The sequence below is a fragment of the Bos grunniens genome, chromosome 16 (assembly GCF_055505025.1).
Source record: "Bos grunniens cultivar Pamir isolate PY7600 chromosome 16, Bosgru_T2T1.0, whole genome shotgun sequence".
Classification (NCBI taxonomy): domain Eukaryota; kingdom Metazoa; phylum Chordata; class Mammalia; order Artiodactyla; family Bovidae; genus Bos; species Bos grunniens.
In genome coordinates this window covers 50901757-50927211 of record NC_141180.1, presented here as the reverse complement: position 1 = coordinate 50927211, position 25455 = coordinate 50901757, and the positions used below count along the sequence as shown (strand labels likewise).

The following is a 25455-nucleotide window of genomic DNA, read 5'->3' as shown; positions in this document are numbered from 1 at the left end:
CTGTCAAGAGTTCAGAAACAAGATTGTTCTAGCCTCATAGAAGGAACTGGGCAGTGGTCCCTCTTTTTCTATTATCTGAGGAAATTTAAATTTAGAATTGCTTCTTCCTTGTCCCTCTTTTTCTATTATCTGAGGAAATTTAAATTTAGAATTGCTTCTTCCTTAAATGATTCACAGAACCTGCAAATTAATTCATCTCAATCTGGAAGAATTTTTTAATGACTTTTAAAATAGATTACATACACACATTTCAAAAATTAAAACAACATAAAAAGGTTTCCAGTTAGAAGTGTCACTCACACTTCTGTCTACCCCATTCCCTCTTGTCCCTTTAAAATGACACTTTATGAAAACACAAGTATGAATCATAATATTTCTACCTCTTTTTAACAAAAGATAGTATTCTAAAGACATTGTCCTACACCTGATTTTTTCCCTTCACAATGTATCCTATAGATTTCTCCATAGAAGCATAGTGAACTTTTTCTTTACTGCAGCTACACAGCATTCCATAGGTAGACAGACCACAGCTTAGTCAATCCATTGATGGGTACTTTGTATTACATTTATTTTACTTTTATACTTGAACACTTGATCCATTTGTACTTTCTCCTAATATATGGTATGAATTTTAACTGGATCCACAAATGGACTTTTCCAACTGGCGATCCAGTTGTCTCAAGACCATTTACTGTGAATTCTATCTCTTTTGTACTAATGGGAGATCCTGTCTTTAGTAAATTTTAAATTCCTTTATGTAACTGACCCCATTTCTGGACTTCTTATTCATGTGTTATTTGTTGAGGCTTTATAACATGTTTCAATTATATAATGGGTCTGTCATCACTCTACTTTTTAAGAGTTCTTCTGATGATTCTTAATTATATTCCTAAACGTAGAGTCAGCCTGTCTAATAATTAGCATATATATTAGTTATTTAATCTATAATTAATTTAGAAAGAATTAACACTTTTAAGATGTGCATTTTTTTCTTCCATTATCTTTCAACTATGGTTGTTTATACATATGAAAACTCAAGACTTCTGTCTAATTATTATCTCTTTAATTTACAGTAGCTTTCAGTTATTATCTTGGGTTTCTAAGATATATAATAATATCATATTGGCAAATTAGAACTTTAACCCTTTCCAGTTCTTATACCTGATTAATATACTTTTTGGCAGGAATTATGTGCATGTTTTTCTGGGTCACTGCAATTCACTTCTGTCTGGCTCTAATTCTCAGCAATTTATTTGATGCTACTCTCTGGCTATGTACTAACATAAAAGAAGAAAGAAAGCAAAGTTATCAGTAAGAAGGAAACAGACATTGATGTTTCTGTGATAAGTAAGAATATTGTGACACTTTTTCAAACACACTAACTTCTTGGAATGGGGAAAAAAGATCCATAATAAAGGGCAATCACTTACAAAATAATACAGAGATGTGTGGTAAAAGAGTCAACAGAGAAATCATAAATAATAAATCACTAAAAAATACTCTAGAAACTCAAAGGAAGGATCAATAGAATACTGATGAGACAAGGAGAAAACAAACAACAAATGACATAGCTAAATCTATTACATTTATAAATATATTAATTAAAAATTGTCTAAAACAGGCTTCACAAGCTGTGGCTTGTGAATATGACACAATACTTGTTTTATAAATAAAACTCTCTTTGAACACAACCAAATCCATTCATTTACAAATTGTCAAGGGCTACTTTCACACTACAGAGACAGAATAGAGCAGCTGCCACACAAACCACATGGTCTTCCTTCAAGATCTAAATATTTACGGTCTGGCACTTTACTGAAAAAGTCTGCTGACCATGGTCTAAACAGTGCGGAGATTATCATAGTGTATAAGGAAGGCAAAACCTAACTATATGGCATGCCTGAGACATTCCCTTTAAATGCAAATGCGAAAAGAAAAAGGCTATATTTATGTGAAACAAATTAGACTACAACACAAGGAATATTACCTTATCTAAAGTAAACATTCCATAATGCTAAAAGGGTTGGTATATCAGGAAGACATAAAAATGGAAAAAGTGTATACCCCCTTAAGAATTCCAAAACGTATAAAATAAATAGTAATAAATTACAGGAGGAGGAACAGGCATACTCACAATTATATTTGGAGACGTTAATACCCCTCCCTCAAAAACACTGAACAAATCTCAACAAATTATGGAAGATCTAATGACAACATCAACCATCTTGACCCAACTGACATTTATAAAGACTAAAAGCAACAAATGTAGACTAAAAACTAATTTCAAGTACTCATGGAGTGTTCATGAAGACAAGCCATATTCCGATCATATGGCAAATTTCAATAAACCTTAAAACTTTTGAAAAATTAAGAGTGTGATGTCTGATGGAAAAAAAAAATGAATTTAAGTCAATAACAGTAAAAGAGTTCACAAAGTTCAAAAATTACCAAAAGTAAATGATGCAAATAATGACTTATCAAAGAAGACATCAAAATTAAACAGTATTTTGATATGAATGACAGTGAAAATATAACATCAATATCTATAGGATACACCTAACTCTACGTAAAGGGAAATTTATAGCTTTAATGCTTAAACTGGAATGGAAAAGAATCAAAGAGATCAAAGATCTCTAATTCTGTCTAGAGAAGCATATAGAAGATGAACAAATTAAATCCAGAGAAATTAAAAGGAAAGAAATAACAAAGATTTTTAAAATGCTAAAAAAAAAAAAAAGGTTTAAGTTAAAAAGAGACAAGTGAGTAAAAGTCGCTCAGTTGTGTCCAACTCTTTGAGACCCCATGGACTCTTCAGTCCGTGGAATTCTCCAGACAAGAATACTGGGGTGGGTAGCCGTTCCCTTCTCCAGGTCTCTAGCATTGCAGGCAGATTCTTTACCAGCTGAGCCATCAGGGAAGCCCAAAAAGAGACAAAAATATAGACAATTAACAAAGCCAAAGTAGCTTTGTTCAATTATTAACAACACTGAAAAACTTCTACATGACTGATCAAGAGAAATAAAACATGAATTATAAATATATGCAGTAAAAGAGAGAATATCATCTTGTATTCCACAGACATCAAGAAATAACAGATATTATGAACAACCTTATACATTCAAAAATTTAAAAGAATTACCCAAATTCTATGAAACACAAAACTTACTGACGGCGACAAAAGATGAAATAGAAAATCTTGCTAACTTTATAAGCATCAAGAAGTTAAATTAGTAGGATTAAATGCCCCACAAAGAAATACCCAAGTCCAGATAGTGTCACTGGTAAATTTTAAAGAAAAATAAATACATAAATAAATAAACACATATTTTTTCTGAAAAAGAGAAAACACTCCCCAATTCGTAAGTCCAGCATAACCTGATGTCAATATTTGACACAGACATGATTTAAAACAAGAAAATTATAGGTCAACATTTGGCTCAGACAGTAAAGAATCTGCTGCTATAAACAGTCATGTGCAAGAGGAACTGGGTTCGATTCCTGGGTTGGAAAGATCCCCTGGAGAAGGAAATAGTAACCCACTCCAGTATTGTTGCCTGGAGAATTCCATGGACAAAGGAGCCTGATGAGTTACAGTCCATGGGGTTGCAAAGAGTTGGACACAACCGAGCAACTTTCACTTTCACTTTATTTCCCCTGAATATAGACATGTAAACAGTTAAGAAAATATCAAGGAACTGAATAAATCAATTATCTCAAAAGGACAGTAGTGAAAGTGAAAGTCACTCAGTCGTGTCCGACTCTCTGTGACCCCAGGGACTATACAGTCCATGGAATTCTCCAGGCCAGAATACTGGAGTGGGTAACTGTTCCCTTCTCCAGGGGATCTTTCCAACCCAGAGATCGAACCCAGGTCTCCCAGGCGGATTCTTTACTAGCTGAGGCACAGGGAAGCCACAAAGGACAGTAAGTCATGACCAAATGGAGCTTATCCTAGGGAGTAATTTAATATTTGAAAATCAATCTACATAACATCAAAGGCATAATTCATGAAAGAAATAATTGATAAGTTGGGCTTCATTTAAAAACTTCTGCTCTGTGAAGGACACTGTCAAAAGCATAAGAAACAAGCCTTGCGAAAAAAATATTTGCAAAAGATATCTGATGAAGGATTATTATCTAAAATGTAGCATAAAAAAATCTCTTAAAGTTCCACAATAAGAAAATAAACCATCCTGTTAAAAGATTAAAGATCTTAATATATGCTTTACCAAAGAAGATATACAGATGATAAATAAGCACATGAAAAGATGCTCAACATCCTCTGCTGCTGCTAAGTCGCTTCAGTCGTCTCCGACTCTGTGCGACCCCATAGACGGCAGCCCACCAGGCTCCCCCATCCCTGGGATTCTCCAGGCAAGAACAATGGAGTGGGTTGCCAAACATCCTCTAGGGAACTACAAATTAAAACAATAAGATGCCACTACACATCCATTAGAATGACCAAAATTCAAAATACTGACAACTGCTAAATGATGGTAAGCATGTGGAGCGACAGGAACTCTCAATCACTGCTGGTGGGAATGCAAAATGGTACAGCCACTTTGGTTGACTGTTTGGTGCTTTCTTACAAAACTTAAATAATGCTCTTAAACATATGATTCAGCAATTCTGTTTCTTGGTATTTAGGCAAACGAACTGAAAGTTGATGTCCACACAACAACTTGCACATGACTGTTTATAGCAGCTTTGTTCATAATTACCAAAACTTGGTAAAAAACAACGATGTCCTTCAGTAGGTGAAAGGATAAATAAGCAGTGGTACATTCAAACAATGAAATATTCCCTGGTGCTAAAAAGAAAGGCGCCATCGAGCAATATATAGACACAAAGGAAACTTAAAATGACTATTATTACATGGAAGAAGCCAATCTGAAAAAGCTATATACTGTATAATTTCAAGTTTATGACATTTGGGAAAAGGCAAAACTATGAAGGCAGGAAACAGATCAGTGGTGATCAGAGGTTAGGAGCGGGAAGAGATGGATAGGCAGAGCACAGAGGATTTTTAAGGCAGTGAAAAACTATTATGTATTATACTAAAATGTTGGATAAATGTAACTATACATTTTTCTAATGTATAACACCAAAAGTGAAGCCTAATGTAAACTATAGACTATACCTTATGATATGTCCATGTAGATTCAACAGTTATAATAAATATATCATTCTTGTGTGGTAGGCTGATAACGAGAGAGGCTGCACATGTGCAAGGGAAAGGAGTATACAAAGAATTTTTGTACTTTGTGCTCAGTCTTGCCATGGACCTAAAACTACTCTAAAAAAACAAAGCCTATTTTAAAAATCCATCAAATTAATCCACCAAATTAACAGAATAAAAGAGTAAATCCGCATGACTACTAAATCCTCAGCAAACTAATAATAGAAGTTAATTTCTTTAATCAGATAAAGGGTACCTTCAAAAACACATATAATTAACATCATACTTACTAGTCAAACACTAAATCCTATCTCCTTGAATTCAGAAATAAGTATGACCATGTACCCTCAAGATACCCATTCAACATTATATTAGAGGTCTGAATTAGTATAATAAGTCAAAATAGAGAAATAGAACACAAACTCTAGAAAGTGAAAAGGATACTATTCCTATTCTCAGATAATATGGCTGTTTGCAGGGAACAACTAAGAAAGTAGCAACCAAAAAAACCAAAAAACTATTTAAAAAATAATAAATGAATTTAGAAAATAAAGTCAGATACAAAAATGAGTGGTATATCTACACACTAAGAGCATACTATGTGAAATATAAATTTTTAAATATCATTTACATTAGCATCAAAAAACATAAAAATTTTAGCAATAAATTTAACAAATTATAAACAAGATCTATACACAAAAATTACAAAATACTCTTTAAAAAAGTTAAAAGACAAAGAAAACTGCCATGATCATGGACTAACTAGTAGACTCAAGATTAAGATGTCAGTCCTCTCAATATTAATCTACAAATTGAATGTAAACTCAATTTCAATACCAGTAAGTTTTTATGGAAACTGACACACTGATTTCTAACATTTATATAATAATGGAAAAGTCCTCAGTTAAAACAAACACTCAACTTTACAGTATAAACCTACAAATCAAGATTGTGTGGTACTGACTTAAGGATAGAAAAAGATATTGATGAAGTAGAATAGAAAGAGGAAAATCAGATCAACATTCTTATGGTCAACTGACATTTTTGACAAAGGAACTGAAGTAATTCATTGAGGAGAAACAGCCTTTTCAACAAATGGTGCTGAAACAACTGCCATGTGCCATGTGGATAGCCACATGGAAAAAAATTAACCTCGATCCTTATCTCATATCAGACCTGAATTAATCTGAAATGAATCACCAATCTAAACATAAGAGCTAAAACTACAATGGTTTTAGGGAAAGACATACGTAAATATCTCTGTGACCTGGATATAAATAAGGATTTATTACAAAGAACACAGGAAAAAAATAACCATAAAGGAAAAAAATTGATAAAATTAAACCTAACTTCTGCTCATCAAAAGACATTTTTAAGAAAATTAACAGGAAATTTATGCAGCCTTTGAGAAAATACTGACAAAATATTTATCTGACAAAAGACATTTATAAATATAAAATATAAAGAATTCTTACAACTTAATGACACAAATACCTCATTTTTTTCACTGAACAAAATATCTGAACATATACTTCACAAAGGAAGATATAACACAAAAATTCATCATTCTGTTTTTATATAACACAAATCCACATAACAATGCAATTTACCCATAAGACACTATTACACATCCATTAGAATGACTAAAATTTAAAAGACTAACGACAACAACAAAAAATACTGGTGAGAACACAGAACTGATAGGAATATAAAATGGTACAACCCTATTAGAAAAAAAATGTGGTAGTTTCTTTTCAATTTAAATATGCATCTACTACTTAACACAGCAGTTCCAATCCATTATTTATCCAAGAAAAATGAATACACAGTTCTGTAAAACTTGTACACGAATATTCACTTCAGTTTTAATCCTAACAACCAAAAATGAGAAACTATGCAATTGTTTATCAATAGAAGAATAAACTATGGTATACTAAAAAAGCAGTGCACTAATCAGCAGTAAAAAGTATTACTACATTTGATCACAAGAATGAATCTCACAGACATGATTCTGAGCAAAGGAAGCCAGACACAAAAGATTATATATGGTATGATTTTCATTTACATGAAATTTTCAAATGGTCAACACTAATGCATGGTTAAAATTCAGAACAGTGGTTGCCACTTGACAGAAGTTACGGGAAACTAACAGGAAATGGAACTTCTTAGAGTGACAGAAACATTCTGTATCTTGAGAAAGGGGAATCCATTTGTCAAAACTCATAGAATTGTACATAATACAACTAGTGTATTTCAACACATATAAAATTTACCTCCAAAGATATAAACAAACAACCAAAAGAAACTGCACTCCTAGTCTAGATGGCTTCACTACAGAATACTTTCAAACATATAAAGAAATAGCAATAATCTTAAACAAACTCAGAAAATTGATAATATGTGAATAACTCCCAAATTGTCTTAAGAGATATGCATAATTTTTAAAATATAAGGAAATTAAAAGATAGATAAATTAAAGGCCAATCTTTTTCATGCACATAACAAAAAATGGAAAACAAAATATTAGCAAATCAAAACCAACAATATACTAAAAGAATGCATCAGGAACAACCAGATTTATATAGCAATCCACTATTGGTATATTTAAAAATTAATCAATATTACTTCCACATTAACCAAATATAGAAGTTAAATCAGGAATCAAAACAGATACAGAAAACCTTTTGACAAAAGTTAACTCTAATGCATGGTAAAAGCTTTCAACAGACTAGAATTGCAAGGAAAACTTCCTTCACCTAAAAAAGAGTACATCCTTAACCTAAAAAGAGTAACAATTAAAAAAAAAAAAAGCTGCAGCAAACTTCATACTTACCCCTGAATTACAAACCACACAAAAATTTATTTTCAACAACTGAATTCAATGTTTTAAGCAAAAATATTCTCTATTGCAATAATACGTAAAAAGAAATGAAAGGAAAAATGAAAGAAAGAAAACAGCTGTCATTATTTGGAAATGGTATGACTATGCACATGAAACTTTTTTTTAATTTATAAATACACTAGGCTTAGTTAATACATCAAGATATTTAAATACAAGATCAATACACAAAAATTAATTGTAGTTCTAGTCTAGCAGCAGTTATAGGTTCATCAATAAACATCAAAGACCCAAAAATAAATTTAATGAAACACGAACAAAAATTCTACATTAAAAACTATTAAAAATTAATAAAAGTATCACACATAACACCTGACCAACAGAAGTTCCTTTGCAGTCAAATGTAGAAAAGTAGTCTTTAAATAAATGATGCTGTGAAATCCACAAAGAATAAAATGAACCTTGACTATACCTCACAAGACACAAAATAATGCCAGATGGATCATAGACCTAAATGAAAAAGATTTTTTATAGATTATATAACAGGAAACATCTTCATGACTTTCAGGGTAGAAAAAATTTAACAAATACAAAAAAACACTAATCATAAAGAAAAGCTTAATTAAATGGATTTCACCAAAATTAAAATCTTTCCTTCAATAAAAGCATCTATACAGAGAAAAGTCAAGCCACAGACAGGAAGAGATTTTGTTTAATACATGAGCATGCGTGCGCACATGTGCACGCGTGCACACACACACACACACACACATACACACACACCCCTCTAACAAAGAACTTGTATCCAGAATATATAAGTATAACAAATATATAAGTATAACAAATATATAAGTATAACAAATATATAAGTATAACAAAGAACTTGTATCCAGAATATATATCCAGAATATATAAGAATAATAAGTCACCTGTTCCCACTCCCCCAGGCCCCAAATGTGCACTTTATGAAAAAGGATGTCCAAGTTACATGAAGTAATATGAAAATAGGCTCAACTTTAAATGTTATCAGGAAATATAAAATGAAATCACAATCAATACCACTACTCATCCACCAAAAAAATGTCTAAAGTCTAAAAATTGACCCAACTGCTGGTGAGGCTGTGAAGCAACTGGGACCTTCACACATTGTTGGCGGGAGTATAATCTGACCTAACCAACTGGGATATTATTTGGCACTACCAACTAAATCTAAATATGCCTACCATGTGACCCAAATTCTACTAGGGTTATAGCAAACAGAGATGAATGCTTCTGTCTCCCAAAAAACATGTATATGAACATCCATAACAACATTAATAACAATGGTCAAAAATAAATTTGAGTACTTGTAGTATATTCATTAGAGAAGGCAATGGCACCCCACTCCAGTACTCTTGCCTGGAAAATCCCATGGACGGAGGAGCCTGGTAGGCTGCAGTCCATGGGGTCACTAAGAGTCAGACACAACTGAGCGACTTCATTTTGACGCACTGGAGGAGGAAATGGCAACCCACTCCATTGTTCTTGCCTGGAGAATCCCATGGACAGAGGAGCCTGGTGGGTTGCAGTCCATGGGGTTGCACAGAGTCAGACACGACTGAAGCGACTTAGCAGCAGGAGCAGCAGTATATTCATACAGAGGAATATTGTGGATCAATAAAAAACAAAAGTGAATTATATAAGCATAATACTGAGCAAAAGAAGCCAGAAACGAAAGAAATATATATATACATTATATAATTCCACTAGTATAGCATTCAAAAACAGGCAAAATAAACCTATAATTATAGAAGTCAGAATAGATGGTTACTGAGAAGGTGGTTATTCACAGAGATGCGGGAATAGAAGCCTATTTTGATCAACATAAAGGTTACAGAAGTTCATGCAAATGTACAAATTCACTGAGCTAAGTATGTATATAACACAAATTTGTTAATACCTCAAAATAAATGTATTTTCAGAAAAAAAATGGCAGATAATTTATCTCAGCAGACCTGGCAAAATATTACTAAAGGACATTTTTAAGTCAAAAGGAAATGCCAATCAAAAACAAATATATAAATATAAATAAATATGTGAATGCGAAGAGTAAAAAACTGTAAATACATGGGTAAATCTAAAATGAAGAGGGACAGTATAATCATATTTTGGGGGGTTTCAAATACATGTAGAGCTAAAAGACAATAATGACAAAAAATAAAAAAATGGGAAATGGCAAAATATTGGATTGGCCAAAAGTTCATTCAGGTTTTTTTGTGAGATGTTCTGGAAAAACCCAAACAAACTTTTGGCCACTCAATACAAATTTACTAAGAACAGAAGAAGCAATCTCAGGAAACCAATAAAAGAAGGTGCAGCTAAGAAATTAATAGAAGGGGGAAAGAATAATTTAAAATACTCAGTTAACCCAAGAATTGAAAGATAATACTAAATGTGCAAGACAAATAGAAAACAAATAAGAATAATGTAATTATATTTAAATGCCAACTGACTATACTCCAATTAAAGATAAGAAATTTATCAGACCAAATTAAAAACCAAAAACTATATTTTATTAAATGGTAAACATGCAAGGTTATAGAAAACTAAAACTAAAAGGGTGGAATAAGATGTTTAATGTAGAAGACTAATAAAAAGAGCTGGAATCATTCAACTAATATCAGATGAAGTAAAGTTTAACTTTATTACTTAGAGATAACAGGTATCATTACATCCTGATAAAAGAGTTAATAACTAGGAAGATATAATAATGTTTATCTGCTATCGGTGAAAACTGAAAGAAATAAAATAAAAAAGAAATAAGCAAATCCTCTCTCAGGAAATGAAGCAACAAGCAGGAAAAACACTAAGGATATGGAAGATTTAAACAAGATTAATATCTTTCACCTGATATTTATAGAACACCAGACAGCAAATTTCAAAGATGTGAAGGTACACAGTGCATACTCCCTGACTGCTCTAGAATTAAATTATCACTCAGAAGCAAAAATATAACTAAAATGCACCAAGTAGAGACTGAGAAATAAACTTCTAAAATCAAAGATTAAAAAAAAAATCCACTAGAGAAATCTGTAATCACATTGGAAATTACACTGTATTTTAAGGAAAATTATAATGAAAATATGACACATCAAAACTTGGCTATAGCTAAAGTTGCTTAGAGGAAAAAGTATAGAAAAGAGCTAGAAATTAATGCTCTATCTCCACAAGTTAGAAAAAGAACAGCAAGTTAAAACCAAAGACAGAGAATATTTTAAGAGCAAAAACTAATGAAACAGAAAACAAATCTAGTATAGGAAAATTCAAAGGGCAAAAGTTAATTCACTGAAAAAAATAACAGAACTGATAAACCTCAAAGCATAACAAATGAAAAAAATGAGAAGTGCTAATGACCAATTCAGTAATAAATTTGAAAAATTAGGTGACATGGATGAACCTAGCAAAACTGACACACCTATGCAGGAAATCCGCATAGTCCAATTCAATTTTTTTAAATGAATACATAATTTGAAACTCTCTCTACAGGAACCTCCAGGCTCAAATGGCTTCACCAATGAAATCTTCTAAGCATTTAAGGAAGAAATAATATTCTTCTCAAACTCTTCTATGGAACAATAAAAGAGGAAACACCTCCTTCTTTTTATGAGGCCAGTATAACCAAGATACCAAAATCTGATCAGGATGTGGTAAGCAGGAAAATGTCAGGCCAATTCCTGTTAAAGATCCAAAACACACACACTAATAGTAAACCAAGTCCAGCAGTAAATTAAAAGGATAATATATCCCAACAAAGCTGGCTTATTTTAGAAATGCAAAGTTAGTTTCACATTTGAAAATACATCAATGTAACTCAACTAATTAAGGAGAAAAGCCATGTCTCGAAAGATGCTGATAAAGCACTGATTAAAAGCCAACACAATTCATGATTTTAAAAGTACAATTAGCTAGGTTGCTGAGTATGAAGTCAATAAACAAGATTCAATTGTAGTTCTAACTACTAGTAAAAACAATTAGAAAATAAAACTTAAACAATCTAATTAAAACAGCATGAAGAATATAACATACCTAGGACTAAATCTGCTGAAAAACGCATAAATTATCTCTACTGAATGAAAACTACAAATAATTCATGGGTTAAATTTATAAAGCCCTAAATAAATGAAGGAACATACTATGTTCATGGATTGGTTGACTCAATATTATTAAGATGTAAATTAACTTCAAAGTAATCTCTAGTTAAGTGCAATCCTCATCAAAATTCCAGATATGTGAGTGCTGAGTGTAGATGTGGATTTTCAAGAGTAAGTACAAACTGAAACATTTATTCCAAATTATATGAAAATATAAAGGGTTAACAAGGGAGGCAAAGAGAGAAGTAGTTACAGTAAATACACTACCAGATATTAAGACTTCTCAAACTAAAGTTAATTTAAGGCAGTGTACTATTGACACAAGAGAGACAAACAGACAAACAGAAGAGTCCACATACTCAAACTTCAATAACATATAAAAAATAGAAGTATACTGGGAAAAAAATCCATGTAGAAAGATTTCATTCAAAATTTAATGATTTCTGATCAATAGTATCAATTACAAAAGCAAGTAAATAATATTTCATTAAATTCTTTCAAAGACTGTATAAAATAGCTTGCAAAACAAACATCAGATCTCTATAAAATCTTTATCTCTTACCTCTCCAAAAGCCCCTCGACCAATCACCTTTAATATTTCAAAGTCTTCTCTATGTAATCGCATCTGTTTCACTTTAGAAGTAAATGGTTTAGCTGAAACAAAAACGTAATAACAATTATTGAAATGTGATAAAAATTAGATGTAAACAGAATTTCTTAAACATTATGATTAAGGATTAAGCTGACGTATTTAATAGTCCCATGAAACAATATGAGAAGAAATAGTTTTAATTTCCATGTTTCATTTATTTCTTACATATGAATTATATTTTTGGTGGAAAACATATTTTTAAAAGCCAAACAACATATGAAATAACACAAAGTAGCAGTGACATACAAATGAGATCAATATATTCTTATGTTAAACATCCCATGTATTCTAACTCAATGCTAGATATATATTTTAACATAAAGATTCAAGGAGTAAAAGGAAATATGTTGGCACCAGAGAGATTCAGCAGTTCCCACACAGTAAATCAAAATTTCTGCCACATTCATTCATTTATTTCTTCTTTTAACATTCCTTTAGCAAGAGCTGATATTATACAAAGCATGGTGACAATTACTGGAGTTTTAAACAAATATAACTACAATATGGTACCTTCATTCAAGAACTTCACAGTCTTTGTGAAAGACTGTTTACACAGTATGTAAACACATAACATAATAATGTGATCAAAGTTTCTAACAGAGACAGACACAAAGCGCTTCAGGGTCAGTGAGAATGGAACCCTAATCCTCTTACGTGAACACTAATGAGGGAGTAAGTTTGGACCTGGGCCTTGAGGACTAAGTAAACTTCGCTACTTCACCTGTTTGCACTGCAGATATTCCCAGCAAAGTGAAAGTGAAGTCGCTCAGTCGTGTCCAACCCTTTGAGACCCTGTGGATTGTAGCCTGCCAGGCTTCTCTGTCCATGGGATTCTCCAGGCAAGAATACTGGAGTGGGTTGCCATTTCCTTCTCCAGGGGATCTTCCCAACCCAGGAACTGAACCCGGGTCTCCCACATTGCAGGCAGATGCTTTACCCTCTGAGCCACCAGGGAAGCCCCATTCCCAGCAAAGGGAGAGATATTTGCAAATTAAGGGAAGCAAGAAAGTGAACTTTGGGTGATAACGGTAAATAAATAATTGCTGTAATAGAATTGTAACAATAAAAAAGAAATCAGGGCTAGAAAATGGAAAATGGAAATGGCCTTGGATGCCATGCAAGAAACTTAAACATTATTAATTATAGGGAATATATTGAAATTTTAAAAAAATTATAAAATAAATTATATGTTCTGCTGTCTCTGAGAGAAATTTAGACCTGTCACCTTTCCTCCCCTGATGTCCCTCCTTATTCTCACACAAAAAGGAGTCAATATGACTAAAAGTCTTTATATATGGGTACAGCTCTCTTCTCCTTCCTACCATAGACCAGAGTGTAGAAGATTAAGGGTATGTATTTAAGCACTAGAAGAGTGAAAGAAACACAGAATGCCTTACCACTTGTTTTGGTCTAAGATATTTAGCCCTAACTAGTTTAGAAAAGAGGGGTATTCCACATTGCAGAACACAGTCTATGAGAGATTTCTGCATTGGTATAGAAGTTTCTGCAGTGGTTTAGATTTCTGCTGTAGATTGTCAGGAAAGGAAATACAGATTGAAACTCTTATTTGGAATTCACACAGGAAAAGATGAAGATCAAATAAACAGATCAAATCTGAATGAAGGTATAAAGGATCTCATACTGTGAGAGAGAGATGTAAAGCCAGGGAGTTAACATTTCAATAAAATAAACAAGACATCTTGGTTTTGAATACTGGACTGGACAAATGGTGAGACTGTGAAATCACTGAGGGTCCTAATAGAAATAAATCATTTCAATCCGAGATTAGTTTATTTACAAGTAGATTATTTACAAAGGTGTCAGTCAGTTCAGTTCAGTTGCTCAGTCATGTCCGACTCTTTGCGACCCCATGAATCGCAGCACGCCAGGCCTCCCTGTCCATCACCATCTCCCGGAGTTCACTCAGACTCATGTCCATCAAGTCAGTGATGCCATCCGGCCATCTCATCCTCTGTTGTCCCCTTCTCCTCCTGTCCCCAATCCCTCCCAGCATCAGAGTCTTTTCCAGTGAGGCAACTCTTCGCATGAGGTGGCCAAAGTACTGGAGTTTCAGCTTTAGCATCATTCCTTCCAAAGAAATCCCAGGGCTGATCTCCTTCACAATGGACTGGTTGGATCTCCTTGCAGTCCAAGGGACTCTCAAGAGTCTTCTCCAACACCACAGTTCAAAAGCATCAATTCTTCGGCGCTCAGCCTTCTTCACAGTGCAACTCTCACATCCATACACGACCACAGGAAAAACCACAGCCTTGACTAGACGGACCTTTGTTGGCAAAGTAATGTCTCTGCTTTTGAATATCCTGTCTAGGCTGGTCCTAACTTTCCTTCCAAGGAGTAAGCGTCTTTTAATTTCATGGCTGCAGTCACCATCTGCAGTGATTTTGGAGCCCCAAAAAATAAAGTCTCACACTGTTTCCATTGTTTCCCCATCTATTTCCCATGAAGTGATGGGACCAGATGCCATGATCTTTGTTTTCTGAATGTTGAGCTTTAAGCCAACTTATTCACTCTCCACTTTCACTTTCATCAAGAGGCTTTTTAGTCCCTCTTCACTTTCTGCCATAAGGGTAGTGTCATCTGCATATCTGAGGTTATTGATATTTCTCCCGGCAATCTTGATTCCAGCTTGTGCTTCTTCCAGCCCAGCGTTTCTCATGATGTACTCTGCACAGAAGTTAAATAAACAGAGTGACAATATACAGCCTTGACGTACTCCTCTTCCTATTTGGAACCAGTCTGTTGTTTCATGTCCAGTTCTAACTCTTGCTTCCTGACCTGCATACAAATTTCTCAAGAGGCAGGTCAGATGGTCTGGTATTCCATCTCTTTCAGAATTTTCCACAGTTTATTGTGATCCACATAGTCAAAGGCTTTGGCATAGTCAATAAAGCAGAAATAGATGTTTTTCTGGAACTCTCTTGCTTTTTCCATGATCGAGCGGATGTTGGCAATTTGATCTCTGGTTCCTCCGCCTTTTCTAAAACCAGCTTGAACATCTGGAAGTTCACGGTTGACATATTGCTGAAGCCTGGCTTGGAGAATTTTGAGCATTACTTTACTGGCGTGTGAGATGAGTGCAATTGTGTGGTAGTTGGAGCATTCTTTGGCATTGCCTTTCTTTGGGATTGGAATGAAAACTGACCTTTTCCAGTCCTATGGCCACTGCTGAGTTTTCCAAATTTGCTGGCATATTGAGTGCAGCACTTTCACAGCATCATCTTTCAGGATTTGGAATAGCTCAACTGGAATGCCATCACCTCCACTAGCTTTGTTCGTAGTGATGCTTTCTAAGGCCCACTTGACTTCACATTCCACACTGGGCCCCAGGTCAGTAGGGGCCCAATATGCTACTGGAGATCAGTGGAGAAATAACTCCAGAAAGAATGAAGGGATGGAGCCAAAGCAAAAACAAAACCCCGTTGTGGATGTGACTGGTGATAGAAGCAAGGTCCAATGCTGTAAAGAGCAATATTGCATAGGAACCTGGAATGTCAGGTCCATGAATCAAGGCAAATTGGAAGGGTCAAACAGGAGATGGCAAGAGTGAACGTCGACATTCTAGGAATCAGCAAACTAAAATGGACTGGAATGGGTGAATTTAACTCAGATGACCATTATATCTACTACTGTGGGCAGGAATCCCTTAGAAGAAATGGAGTAGCCATCATGGTCAACAAAAGAGTCCAAAATGCAGTACTTGGATGCAATCTCAAAAACGACAGAATGGTCTCTGTTCGTTTCCAAGGCAAACCATTCAATATCACGGTAATCCAAGTCTATGTCCCAACCAGTAATGCTGAAGAAGCTGAAGTTGAACGGTTCTATGAAGACCTACAAGACCTTTTAGAACTAATACCCAAAAAAGATGTCCTTTTCATTATAGGGGACTGGAATGCAAAAGTAGGAAGTCAAGAAATACCTGGAGTAACAGAAAATTTGGCCATGGAATACGGAATGAAGCAGGGCAAAGACTAATAGAGTTTTGCCAAGAAAATGCACTGGTCATAGCAAACACCCTCTTCCAACAACACAAGAGAAGACTCTACACATGGACATCACCAGATGGTCAACACCAAAATCAGATTGATTATATTCTTTGCAGCCAACGATGGAGAAGCTCTATACAGTCAGCAAAAACAAGACCAGGAGCTGACTGTGGCTCAGATCATGAACTCCTTATTGCCAAATTCAGACTTAAATTGAAGAAACTAGGGAAAACCACTAGACCATTCAGGTATGACCTAAATCAAATCCCTTATGATTATACAGTAGAAGTGAGAAATAGATTTAAGGGCCTAGATCTAATAGATAGAGTGCCTGATAAACTATGGAATGAGGTTCGTGACATTGTACAGGAGACAGGGATCAAGACCATCCCCGTGGAAAAGAAATGCAAAAAAGCAAAATGGCTGTCTAGGGAGGCCTTACAAATAGCTGTGAAAAGAAGAGAAGCGAAAAGCAAAGGAGAAAAGGAAAGATATAAACATCTGAATGCAGAGTTCCAAAGAATAGCAAGAAGAGATAAGAAAGCCTTCTTCAGTGATCAATGCAAAGAAAAGAGGAAAACAACAGAATGGGAAAGACTAGAGATCTCTTCAAGAAAATTAGAGATACCAAGGGAACATTTCATGCAAAGATGGGCTTGATAAAGGACAGAAATGGTATGGACCTAACAGAAGCAATAGATACTAAGAAGAGGTGGCAGGAATACTCAGAAGAACTGTACAAAAAAGATCTTCACGACCAAGATAATCATAATGGTGTGATCACTCACCTAGAGCCAGACATCCTGGAATGTGAAGTCAAGTGGGCATTAGAAAGCATCACTACAAAGGTGTAGGAGGGTTATAAGGCCATGGCAAAATATACTGCAATAATCTTGAGACTAGTGTCCTTCTCTTTCCCTGCTTCTACACCAGTGTATCGGAAATACTTGGCTAAAATTGGTACACATAGAATGTGTAAATTAAAAATAAAAACCTGGAGCCAGCCAGGGGAGACAAGTAAGTTGTCATCTAGAGCTGGAAAATACCACAACACAGCTTACATTACATTGAACAGTTCTTTGTTTCTTCTACTTCTCTTTATAACCCTGTCCCCCTCAAGATTTCCAAATATCTTAATCCAAGCAGAGGATACGTTCTTTATCTGTGTTTCTTTCTGACCCTAAATTCAAAGACAGCAAATTCAACACAGACAACTATGGTTAAAGAATAATTCTATATATGCCTTCCTCTGGGTAACATTATCTAAAAGGTTAGAAATCTAAGTATTTCAATCCTCTAAAACACTATCATAAAACAGGAAAAGAAACTTTTTTAAAAAACTAAAGTATCTGAAATACAATTCAGGTAAGCAAATGGTTGCTGAAACAATCTTTAGCAAAGGTACAAAGAGTAACAATATGTCAAAAAATAAATGATATTATCTTTCCATGCAACAGTATACATTCTGCAAGCACCAAGCAAATAAGTAGTTAAATCATGTATGATTAAGGATTCAGTCAGATATCCACATTTTATGGCACCTTGTAGTATTATTAACAACATGAATTAAAAGAATAATTCTGTCCATTCTTTATTTCCTGGAAAATGCTAGCACAAATACCATTTCTTTGACACAACAAAACAATTCTATTTACATTCAAAAATGAGTTTCACAAATTTCTACAGAAGTCTCATAGTTTACCAATGTTTATTCACTCAAAAAGTATCTCTGAATACTCACTATATGCTGAGCATTTTATAAGATGTGAGAGGTATAAAGATAAATAAAATAGTGCTTTGTTCTCAAGTAAACAAACTATGCAATAAGTGTTACTCTCCCAATTTTTCAATGTGTTGAATGCAAATGGCTAATGAAGAGAAATTTGTATGCAGGTCAGGAAGCAACGGTTAGAACTGGACATGGAACAACAGACTGGTTCCAAATAGGAAAAGGAGTACGTCAAGGCTGTATATTGTCACCCTGCTTATTTAACTTATATGCAGAGTACATCATGAGAAACGCTGGGCTGGAAGAAGCACAAGCTGGAATCAAGATTGCCGGGAGAAATATCAATAACCTCAGATATGCAGATGACACTACCCTTATGGCAGAAAGTGAAGAGGGACTAAAAAGCCTCTTGATGAAGGTGAAAGTGGAGAGTGGAAAAGTTGGCTTAAAACTCAACATTCAGAAAACTAAGATCATGGCATCTGGTCCCATCACTTCATGGGAAATAGATGGGGAAACAATGGAAACAGTGTCAGACTTTATTTTTGGGGGCTCCAAAATCACTGCAGATGGTGACTGCAGCCATGAAATTAAAAGATGCTTACTCCTTGGAAGGAAAGTTAGGACCAACCTAGATAGGATATTGAAAAGCAGAGACGTTACTTTGCCAACAAAGGTCTGTCTAGTCAAGGCTATGGTTTTTCCTGTGGTCATGTATGTATGTGAGAGTTGGACTGTGAAGAAAGCTGAGTCCCAAAGAATTGATGCTTTTGAACTGTGGTGTTGGAGAAGACTCTTGAGAGTCCCTTGGACTGCAAGGAGATCCACCAGTCCATTCTGAAGGAGATCAGCCCTGGGATTTCTTTGGAAGGAATGATGCTAAAGCTGAAACTCCAGTACTCTGGCCACCTCATGCAAAGAGTTGACTCACTGGAAAAGACTCTGATGCTGGGAGGGATTGGGGACAGGAGGAGAAGGGGACGACAGAGGATGAGATGGCTGGATGGCATCACTGACTCGATGGACATGAGTGTGAGTGAACTCCAGGAGTTGGTGATGGACAGGGAGGCCTGGCGTGCTGCGATTCATGGGGTCGTAAAGAGTCGGACACGACTGAGCGACTGAACTGAACTGAACTGAATAAAGAGAAAATTATGTTCACAATAAAAGAATTAGAGAAATGCAAATAAACTTAGTAATATTCTATTATTTAACAACCAAATATGCCAAAAATAAAAGAACCTGAAACCACCAAGATTTTCCACAGTGTGAATAACAGGTATTCTCATAAATAACTGGTAGGACTGTAATTACAACCTCTGTGGACAAGATTTGGTTTTCTTTTCTCTTCTCTTAACACGGCATTTTACTTTAAAAGGTCTTAGAAGTTGATACATCTTTGTACACTTTGAGATAAATCTGCCTTGGTTATAATGTATTTTTTATTTTTGTATTTTTAATTTTGTAATATTGTATTTATGACTTATTCTTATATTATTTATTTATTTTGGTTGTGCTGGGTCTTAGTTGCAGCATGCAGGATTATTTGTTTGTTTAGTTTCAGCGTGCAGACTCTCAGCTGTGGCATGTGGAATCATGCTCCCTGACCAGGGATTGAACTTGGGACACTTGCATTGGGAGGGCAGAGTCTTAGCCACTGGGCCACCAGGAAGTCGCTGTAATGTATTTAAGGAAAAAAAAAAAAGAAATTGGTTTGCTTTCATTTTACTTAGGTATTTTACATCTGTGGTTATAAACAATGTTGGTTTACAATTATATTTTTTTCTCTACTATCTTGATCTGATTTAGTACCAATGATAAACCAGCCTCATGTAATATGTTGAGTAGCTTCTTCTCCTTTTCTTTTCTCTAAAATGAAATAATTCCAGTTTGTTTAAAGATCTTACTGTGAAAAACAAAACTAAAGAAGTTTTAGAAGACAAAGGAGACTATGACTGTACGGTCTGCTAAAACTTGTTAGTGAAACATCTTTCATGCATCATTATGTTGTACTTTTGATATTCTGATTTCTTTCAGACTGTCATTTTCATTTTTCTATTTATACCTGTGACAACTGTATTAATTATATTCTTCTAAGAAATTATACACTGTATTGAAATTTTCAAATTTACTGGAATAGGGTGACAAAATACTCTTTTCTTTATAAAACCCTACTATACAGGGGCTTCCCTGGTGGCTCAGTGGTAAAAAACTGCCTGCCAGTGCAGGAGACACGGCTTTGATCTCCAATCCAGGAAGATCTCACACGCCACAGTTCAACTAATCCTGTGCAACACAACTATTGAGCCTGCGCTCCACAGCCTGCAAACCGCAATACTGAGTCCACATGCTGCGACTGTTGAAGTTCACATGTCCTAGAGCCTGTGCCCCACAACAAGAGAAGCCACCACCATGAGAAACCCATGCACTGAAACCAGAGAGCAGCCTCCACTTGCCACAACCGGAGAAAAGCCTGCATAGCAACAAGACCCAGCACAGGCAAAAATAAATAAAATTTTAAAAATAAATAAACCCTACTATATGAATAGGTTTGATCCCTTTTCAGTTACTAATACATATATTCAAGTCTATATTCGTTACTTTTCTTTACCAATATTGCTGGAAGTTTCCATATTTTGTAAGCATTTTTCCAAATATACAATATTTACATGTGAGCATCCTTTCTAAAATTCTGTTTTAGTGGGTTCTTAACTAAATTTACATAAAATTTCAGAAAAAGTAAATAGAGGCTAATATTAACCATCTGTCCTCACCCTCAAAATCAATACAGCGATAAAAATTCAACAAAAGAGATACCAGGTGGGGAGGCACTAGTGGAGTAGAGATTTAAAGGAGTCATACCTAAGGATTAAAAAAAAAAAAAAAAACAGCTGAACTTAACCAGGACATAGTAAGTCTAAACATGTATACACCCAATAACATAACCTCAAAATATGTAAAGCCAAACTGACAGACAAGAGAACAAACTCGCCTTCCTAAAGGGGCTCAACAGGGCCAAAGGACAAATCACTGAACACAGTAAAATAAAAACATAAGAAATGGAAAAAAATAGGAAGGTATAGAAAAGTCAACACTGGAAATGAGAAATTAGACAAAACTACAGACTCTACTGATATTAAACAGATAGTAAGAGAATGTCATAAACAACTCGGGGCATAAATTTGAAAATGAAGTGAACAAGTTACTAAAAAGAGCAACTGACAAAAATTGAAAATATGAATTGTTCAACAAGTAAACTGAATCAATAGTTTAAAATCTTTCACACATAAAATACCAATCCTGAACTGCTTTACAAGCAAATTCAACCAAACATATAAGAGATAATTCCCACAGTAAAACTGATTTTTCAAAACAATAAACAAAGAGGAGAAGCTATCCAATTCATATAATCCTAATCTCATGCCAAAAGTACAGTCTTATTCATGAACATTCATGAGGACGAGATGGTTGGATTGCATCACCAACTCAATGGACATGAGTTTGAGCGAGCTCTGGGAGTTGGTGCTGGACAGGGAAGCCTGGCATGCTGCAGTTCATGGGGTCGCAAACAGTTGGACACAACTGAGTGACTGAACTGAACTGATTCACAAACATAGACGCAAAAAGTCTCATCAAATTATCCAACTGAATCAAGCAATGTATAAATAACATAATATGACCAGGTTGGGCTTATACCAAGCATGAAAGGAAACTATAATATTAGAAAATTGACTAGCATAATTTAACACATAAAGAGATTTAAGAAAAATTAATGTATCAATAAATATATTTATACAAACACATTTCAATTAAACAACCATTCATGCAACTTTAAAAACCACATTTATAACAAATGAGGAATAAAAGGAAATTGCTACGGCCTGATAAATGACAGCAATAACAGCAGCAGTTGCAAACAGCATCTATAACTTACAGGTAATATGTTAAAACTGTTCTCTTTAAAATTAGGAAATATGGCTTTCCTGGGGACTTACTGGTAAAGAACCCACCTGCTACTGCAGGGGACATAGGTTCAATCCCTGATTCACGAAGATCCTACATGCCATGGAGCAACTAGGTTCATCCAGCTCTTGAGCCTGTGCTCTAGAGCCCAGAAGCCGCAACTACTGAAGCCCATGCGCCTTCGAGCCTGTGCTCCGCAACAAGACAAACCACTGCAATGAGAAGCCCACACACCACAACTACAGAGAAGCCCCTGCTTGCCACACCTAGAGAAAAGCTCGTACAGTGATGGAAACTCAGCAAATATAAATCAATAAAATTATAAAATTAGGAAATAAAGGATGACTTCCACTAAAATAATTGTTATTATCAGTTTTATTTAACATTGTAATAGTGGTCCAAGTCAGTGTAGTAAGAAATAACAGACAAAACCATTGAAAAGGAAGAAAGAAAACTGTTACAATCTGCAGATTGTGTGATTTATCTACATCAGTCAGTTCAGTCGCTCAGTCATGTCAGAATCTTTGGGACTCCATGGACTGAAGCACGCCAGGCTTCCCTGTCCATCACCAACTCCTGGAGCTCGTTCAAACTCATGTCCATTGAGTCGGTGATGCCATCCAACCATGTCATCCTCTGTCGTCCCCTTCTCCTCCTGCCCTCAATCTTTCCCAGCATCAGGGTCTTTACCAATGAGTCAGCTCTTCACATCAGGTGGCCAAAGTTTTGGAGTTTCAGCTTCAACATCAGTCCTTCCAGTGAATGTTCAGGACTGATTTCCTTTAGGATTGACTGGTTGGATCTCCTTGCAGTCCAAGGGACTCTCATGAGTCTTCAACACCACAGTTGAAAAGCAACAATTCTTTGGCACTCAGCTTTCTTTATAGTCCAACTCTCACATCCATACACGACTACTGGAAAATCCATAGCTTGGACTAGATGGACCTTTATCAGCAAAGTAATGTCTCTGCTTTTTAAAATGCTGTCTAGGTTGGCCATAGCTTTTCTTCCAAGGAGCAAGCGTCTTTTAATTTCATGGCTGCAGTTACCATATGCAGTGATTTTGGAGCCCAAGAAAATAAAGTCTCTCACTGTTTCCATTGTTCCCCCATCTATTTGCCATGACATGATAAAACCAGATGCCATGATCTTAGTTTTTTGAATGTTGAGTTTTAAGTCAGCTTTTTCACTCTCTTCTTTCACTTCCATCAAGTCTCTTTAGTTCTTCTTTGCTCTCTGCCATAACGGTGGCATCATCTGCACATTTTAGGTTATTGATATTTCTCCCAGCAATTTTGATTCAGGTTGTGCTTTGTCCAGCCCAGCATTTCGCATGTACTACTCTGCGTATAAGTTAAATAAGCAGGGTGACAATATACAGACTTGATGTACTCCTCACTCAATTTGGAACCAGTGTGATGTTCCATGTCCAGTTCTAACTGTTGCTTCTTAGTCTTCATGCAGACTTCTCAGGAAGCAGGTAAGGTGGTCTGGTATTCCCATCTCTTTAAGAATTGTCCACAGTTGTTGTGATCCACACAGTCAAAGGCTTTGGCGTAATCAGTAAAGCAGAAGTAGATGTTTTTCTGGAACTCTCTTGCTTTTTCGATGAGCCAATGGATGTTGGCAATTTGATCTCTGGTTCCTCTGCCTTTTCTAAATCCAGCTTGAACATCTGGAAGTTCACGGTTCATGTACTGTTGAAGCCTGGCTTGGAGAGTTTTGAGCATTACTTTACATAGATCCCACAAAAAAATCAGTATGAGTCATTATTATTAATGACTGAGTCAAGTAGGATGCTGGACAGAAACAATATTCACAAGTCAACTTCACTCCTATATATCAAAAAAAGCTTCTGAAAAATAATCTAGAAAAATATCTGAAATAGCACTTTATTTATTTACAATATTATAGTAATTTCAGGTATAGAGCATAGTGATTCACTTTTTTTATAAGTTTTACTCCATTAAAAGTTATTACAAGATAATGCCTGCAATTAACTGTGTTATACAATACATTCTGTTTATCTACTTTATACACAGCAGTTTCTTTTAATCCCATACCCTTAATTTACTCCTCCTTTCTTCCCTCTCTCCACTTGGTAACCAATAGCTTGTTTTCTCGGAGACGGCAATGGCACCCCACTCCAGTGCTCTTGCCTGGAGAATCCCAGGGATGGGAGAGCCTGGTGGGCTGCCGTCTATGGGGTTGCACAGTGTTGGACACGACTGAAGCAACTTAGCAGCAGCAGCAGTTTGTTTTCTACAGCTGTGTTTCTACTTTGCACATAACATTTGTTTGCATGACTTTTTAGGTTCCACATATGAATACCATACAGTATGTTTTTTTTCTGACATTTTACTAAGTATAATATTCTCTAGGTCCATTCACATTACTACAAATGGCAGAGGTTCATTCATTTTTATGTTTGACAACACCTGACCTGCCTCTTGAGAAACCCATATGCAGGTCAGGAATCAACAGATAGAACTCGACATGGAACAACAGACTGGTTCCAAATACGAAAAGGAGTACGTCAAGGCTGTATATTGTCACCCTGTTTATTTAACTTCTATGCAGAGTACATCATGAGAAACGCTGGGCTGGAAGAAGCACAAGCTGGAATCAAGATTGCCGGGAGAAATATCAATAACCTCAGATATGCAGATGACACCACCCTTATGGCAGAAAGTGAAAAGGAACTAAAGAGCCTCCTGATGAAAGTGAAAGAGGAGAGTGAAAAAGTTGGCTTAAATCTCAACATTCAGAAAATGAAGATCATGGCATCTGGTCGCATCACTTCATGGGAAATAGATAGGGAACCAGTGAAAACAGTGACAGACTTTATTTTGGGGGGCTCCAAAATCATGGCAGATGGTGATTGCAGCCATGAAATTAAAAGACGCTTACTCCTTGGAAGGAAAGTTATGACCAACCTAGAGAGCATATTGAAAAG

General features: G+C 35.3%; 1 protein-coding gene across 27 annotated transcripts in view; it reads right to left on the bottom strand.

Moving 5' to 3' along the window:
• The window catches only part of CDC42BPA (CDC42 binding protein kinase alpha), a 297854-nt gene that overhangs the window by 231192 nt on the left and 41207 nt on the right, over positions 1–25455 (bottom strand). For all 27 annotated transcript variants that reach the window (XM_086345011.1, XM_086345012.1, XM_086345017.1 and 24 more), the window contains exon 2: positions 12711–12802. In XM_086345011.1, coding sequence (XP_086201137.1) covers positions 12711–12802 — 92 coding nt within the window. The remainder of the gene's footprint in view (positions 1–12710; positions 12803–25455) is intronic.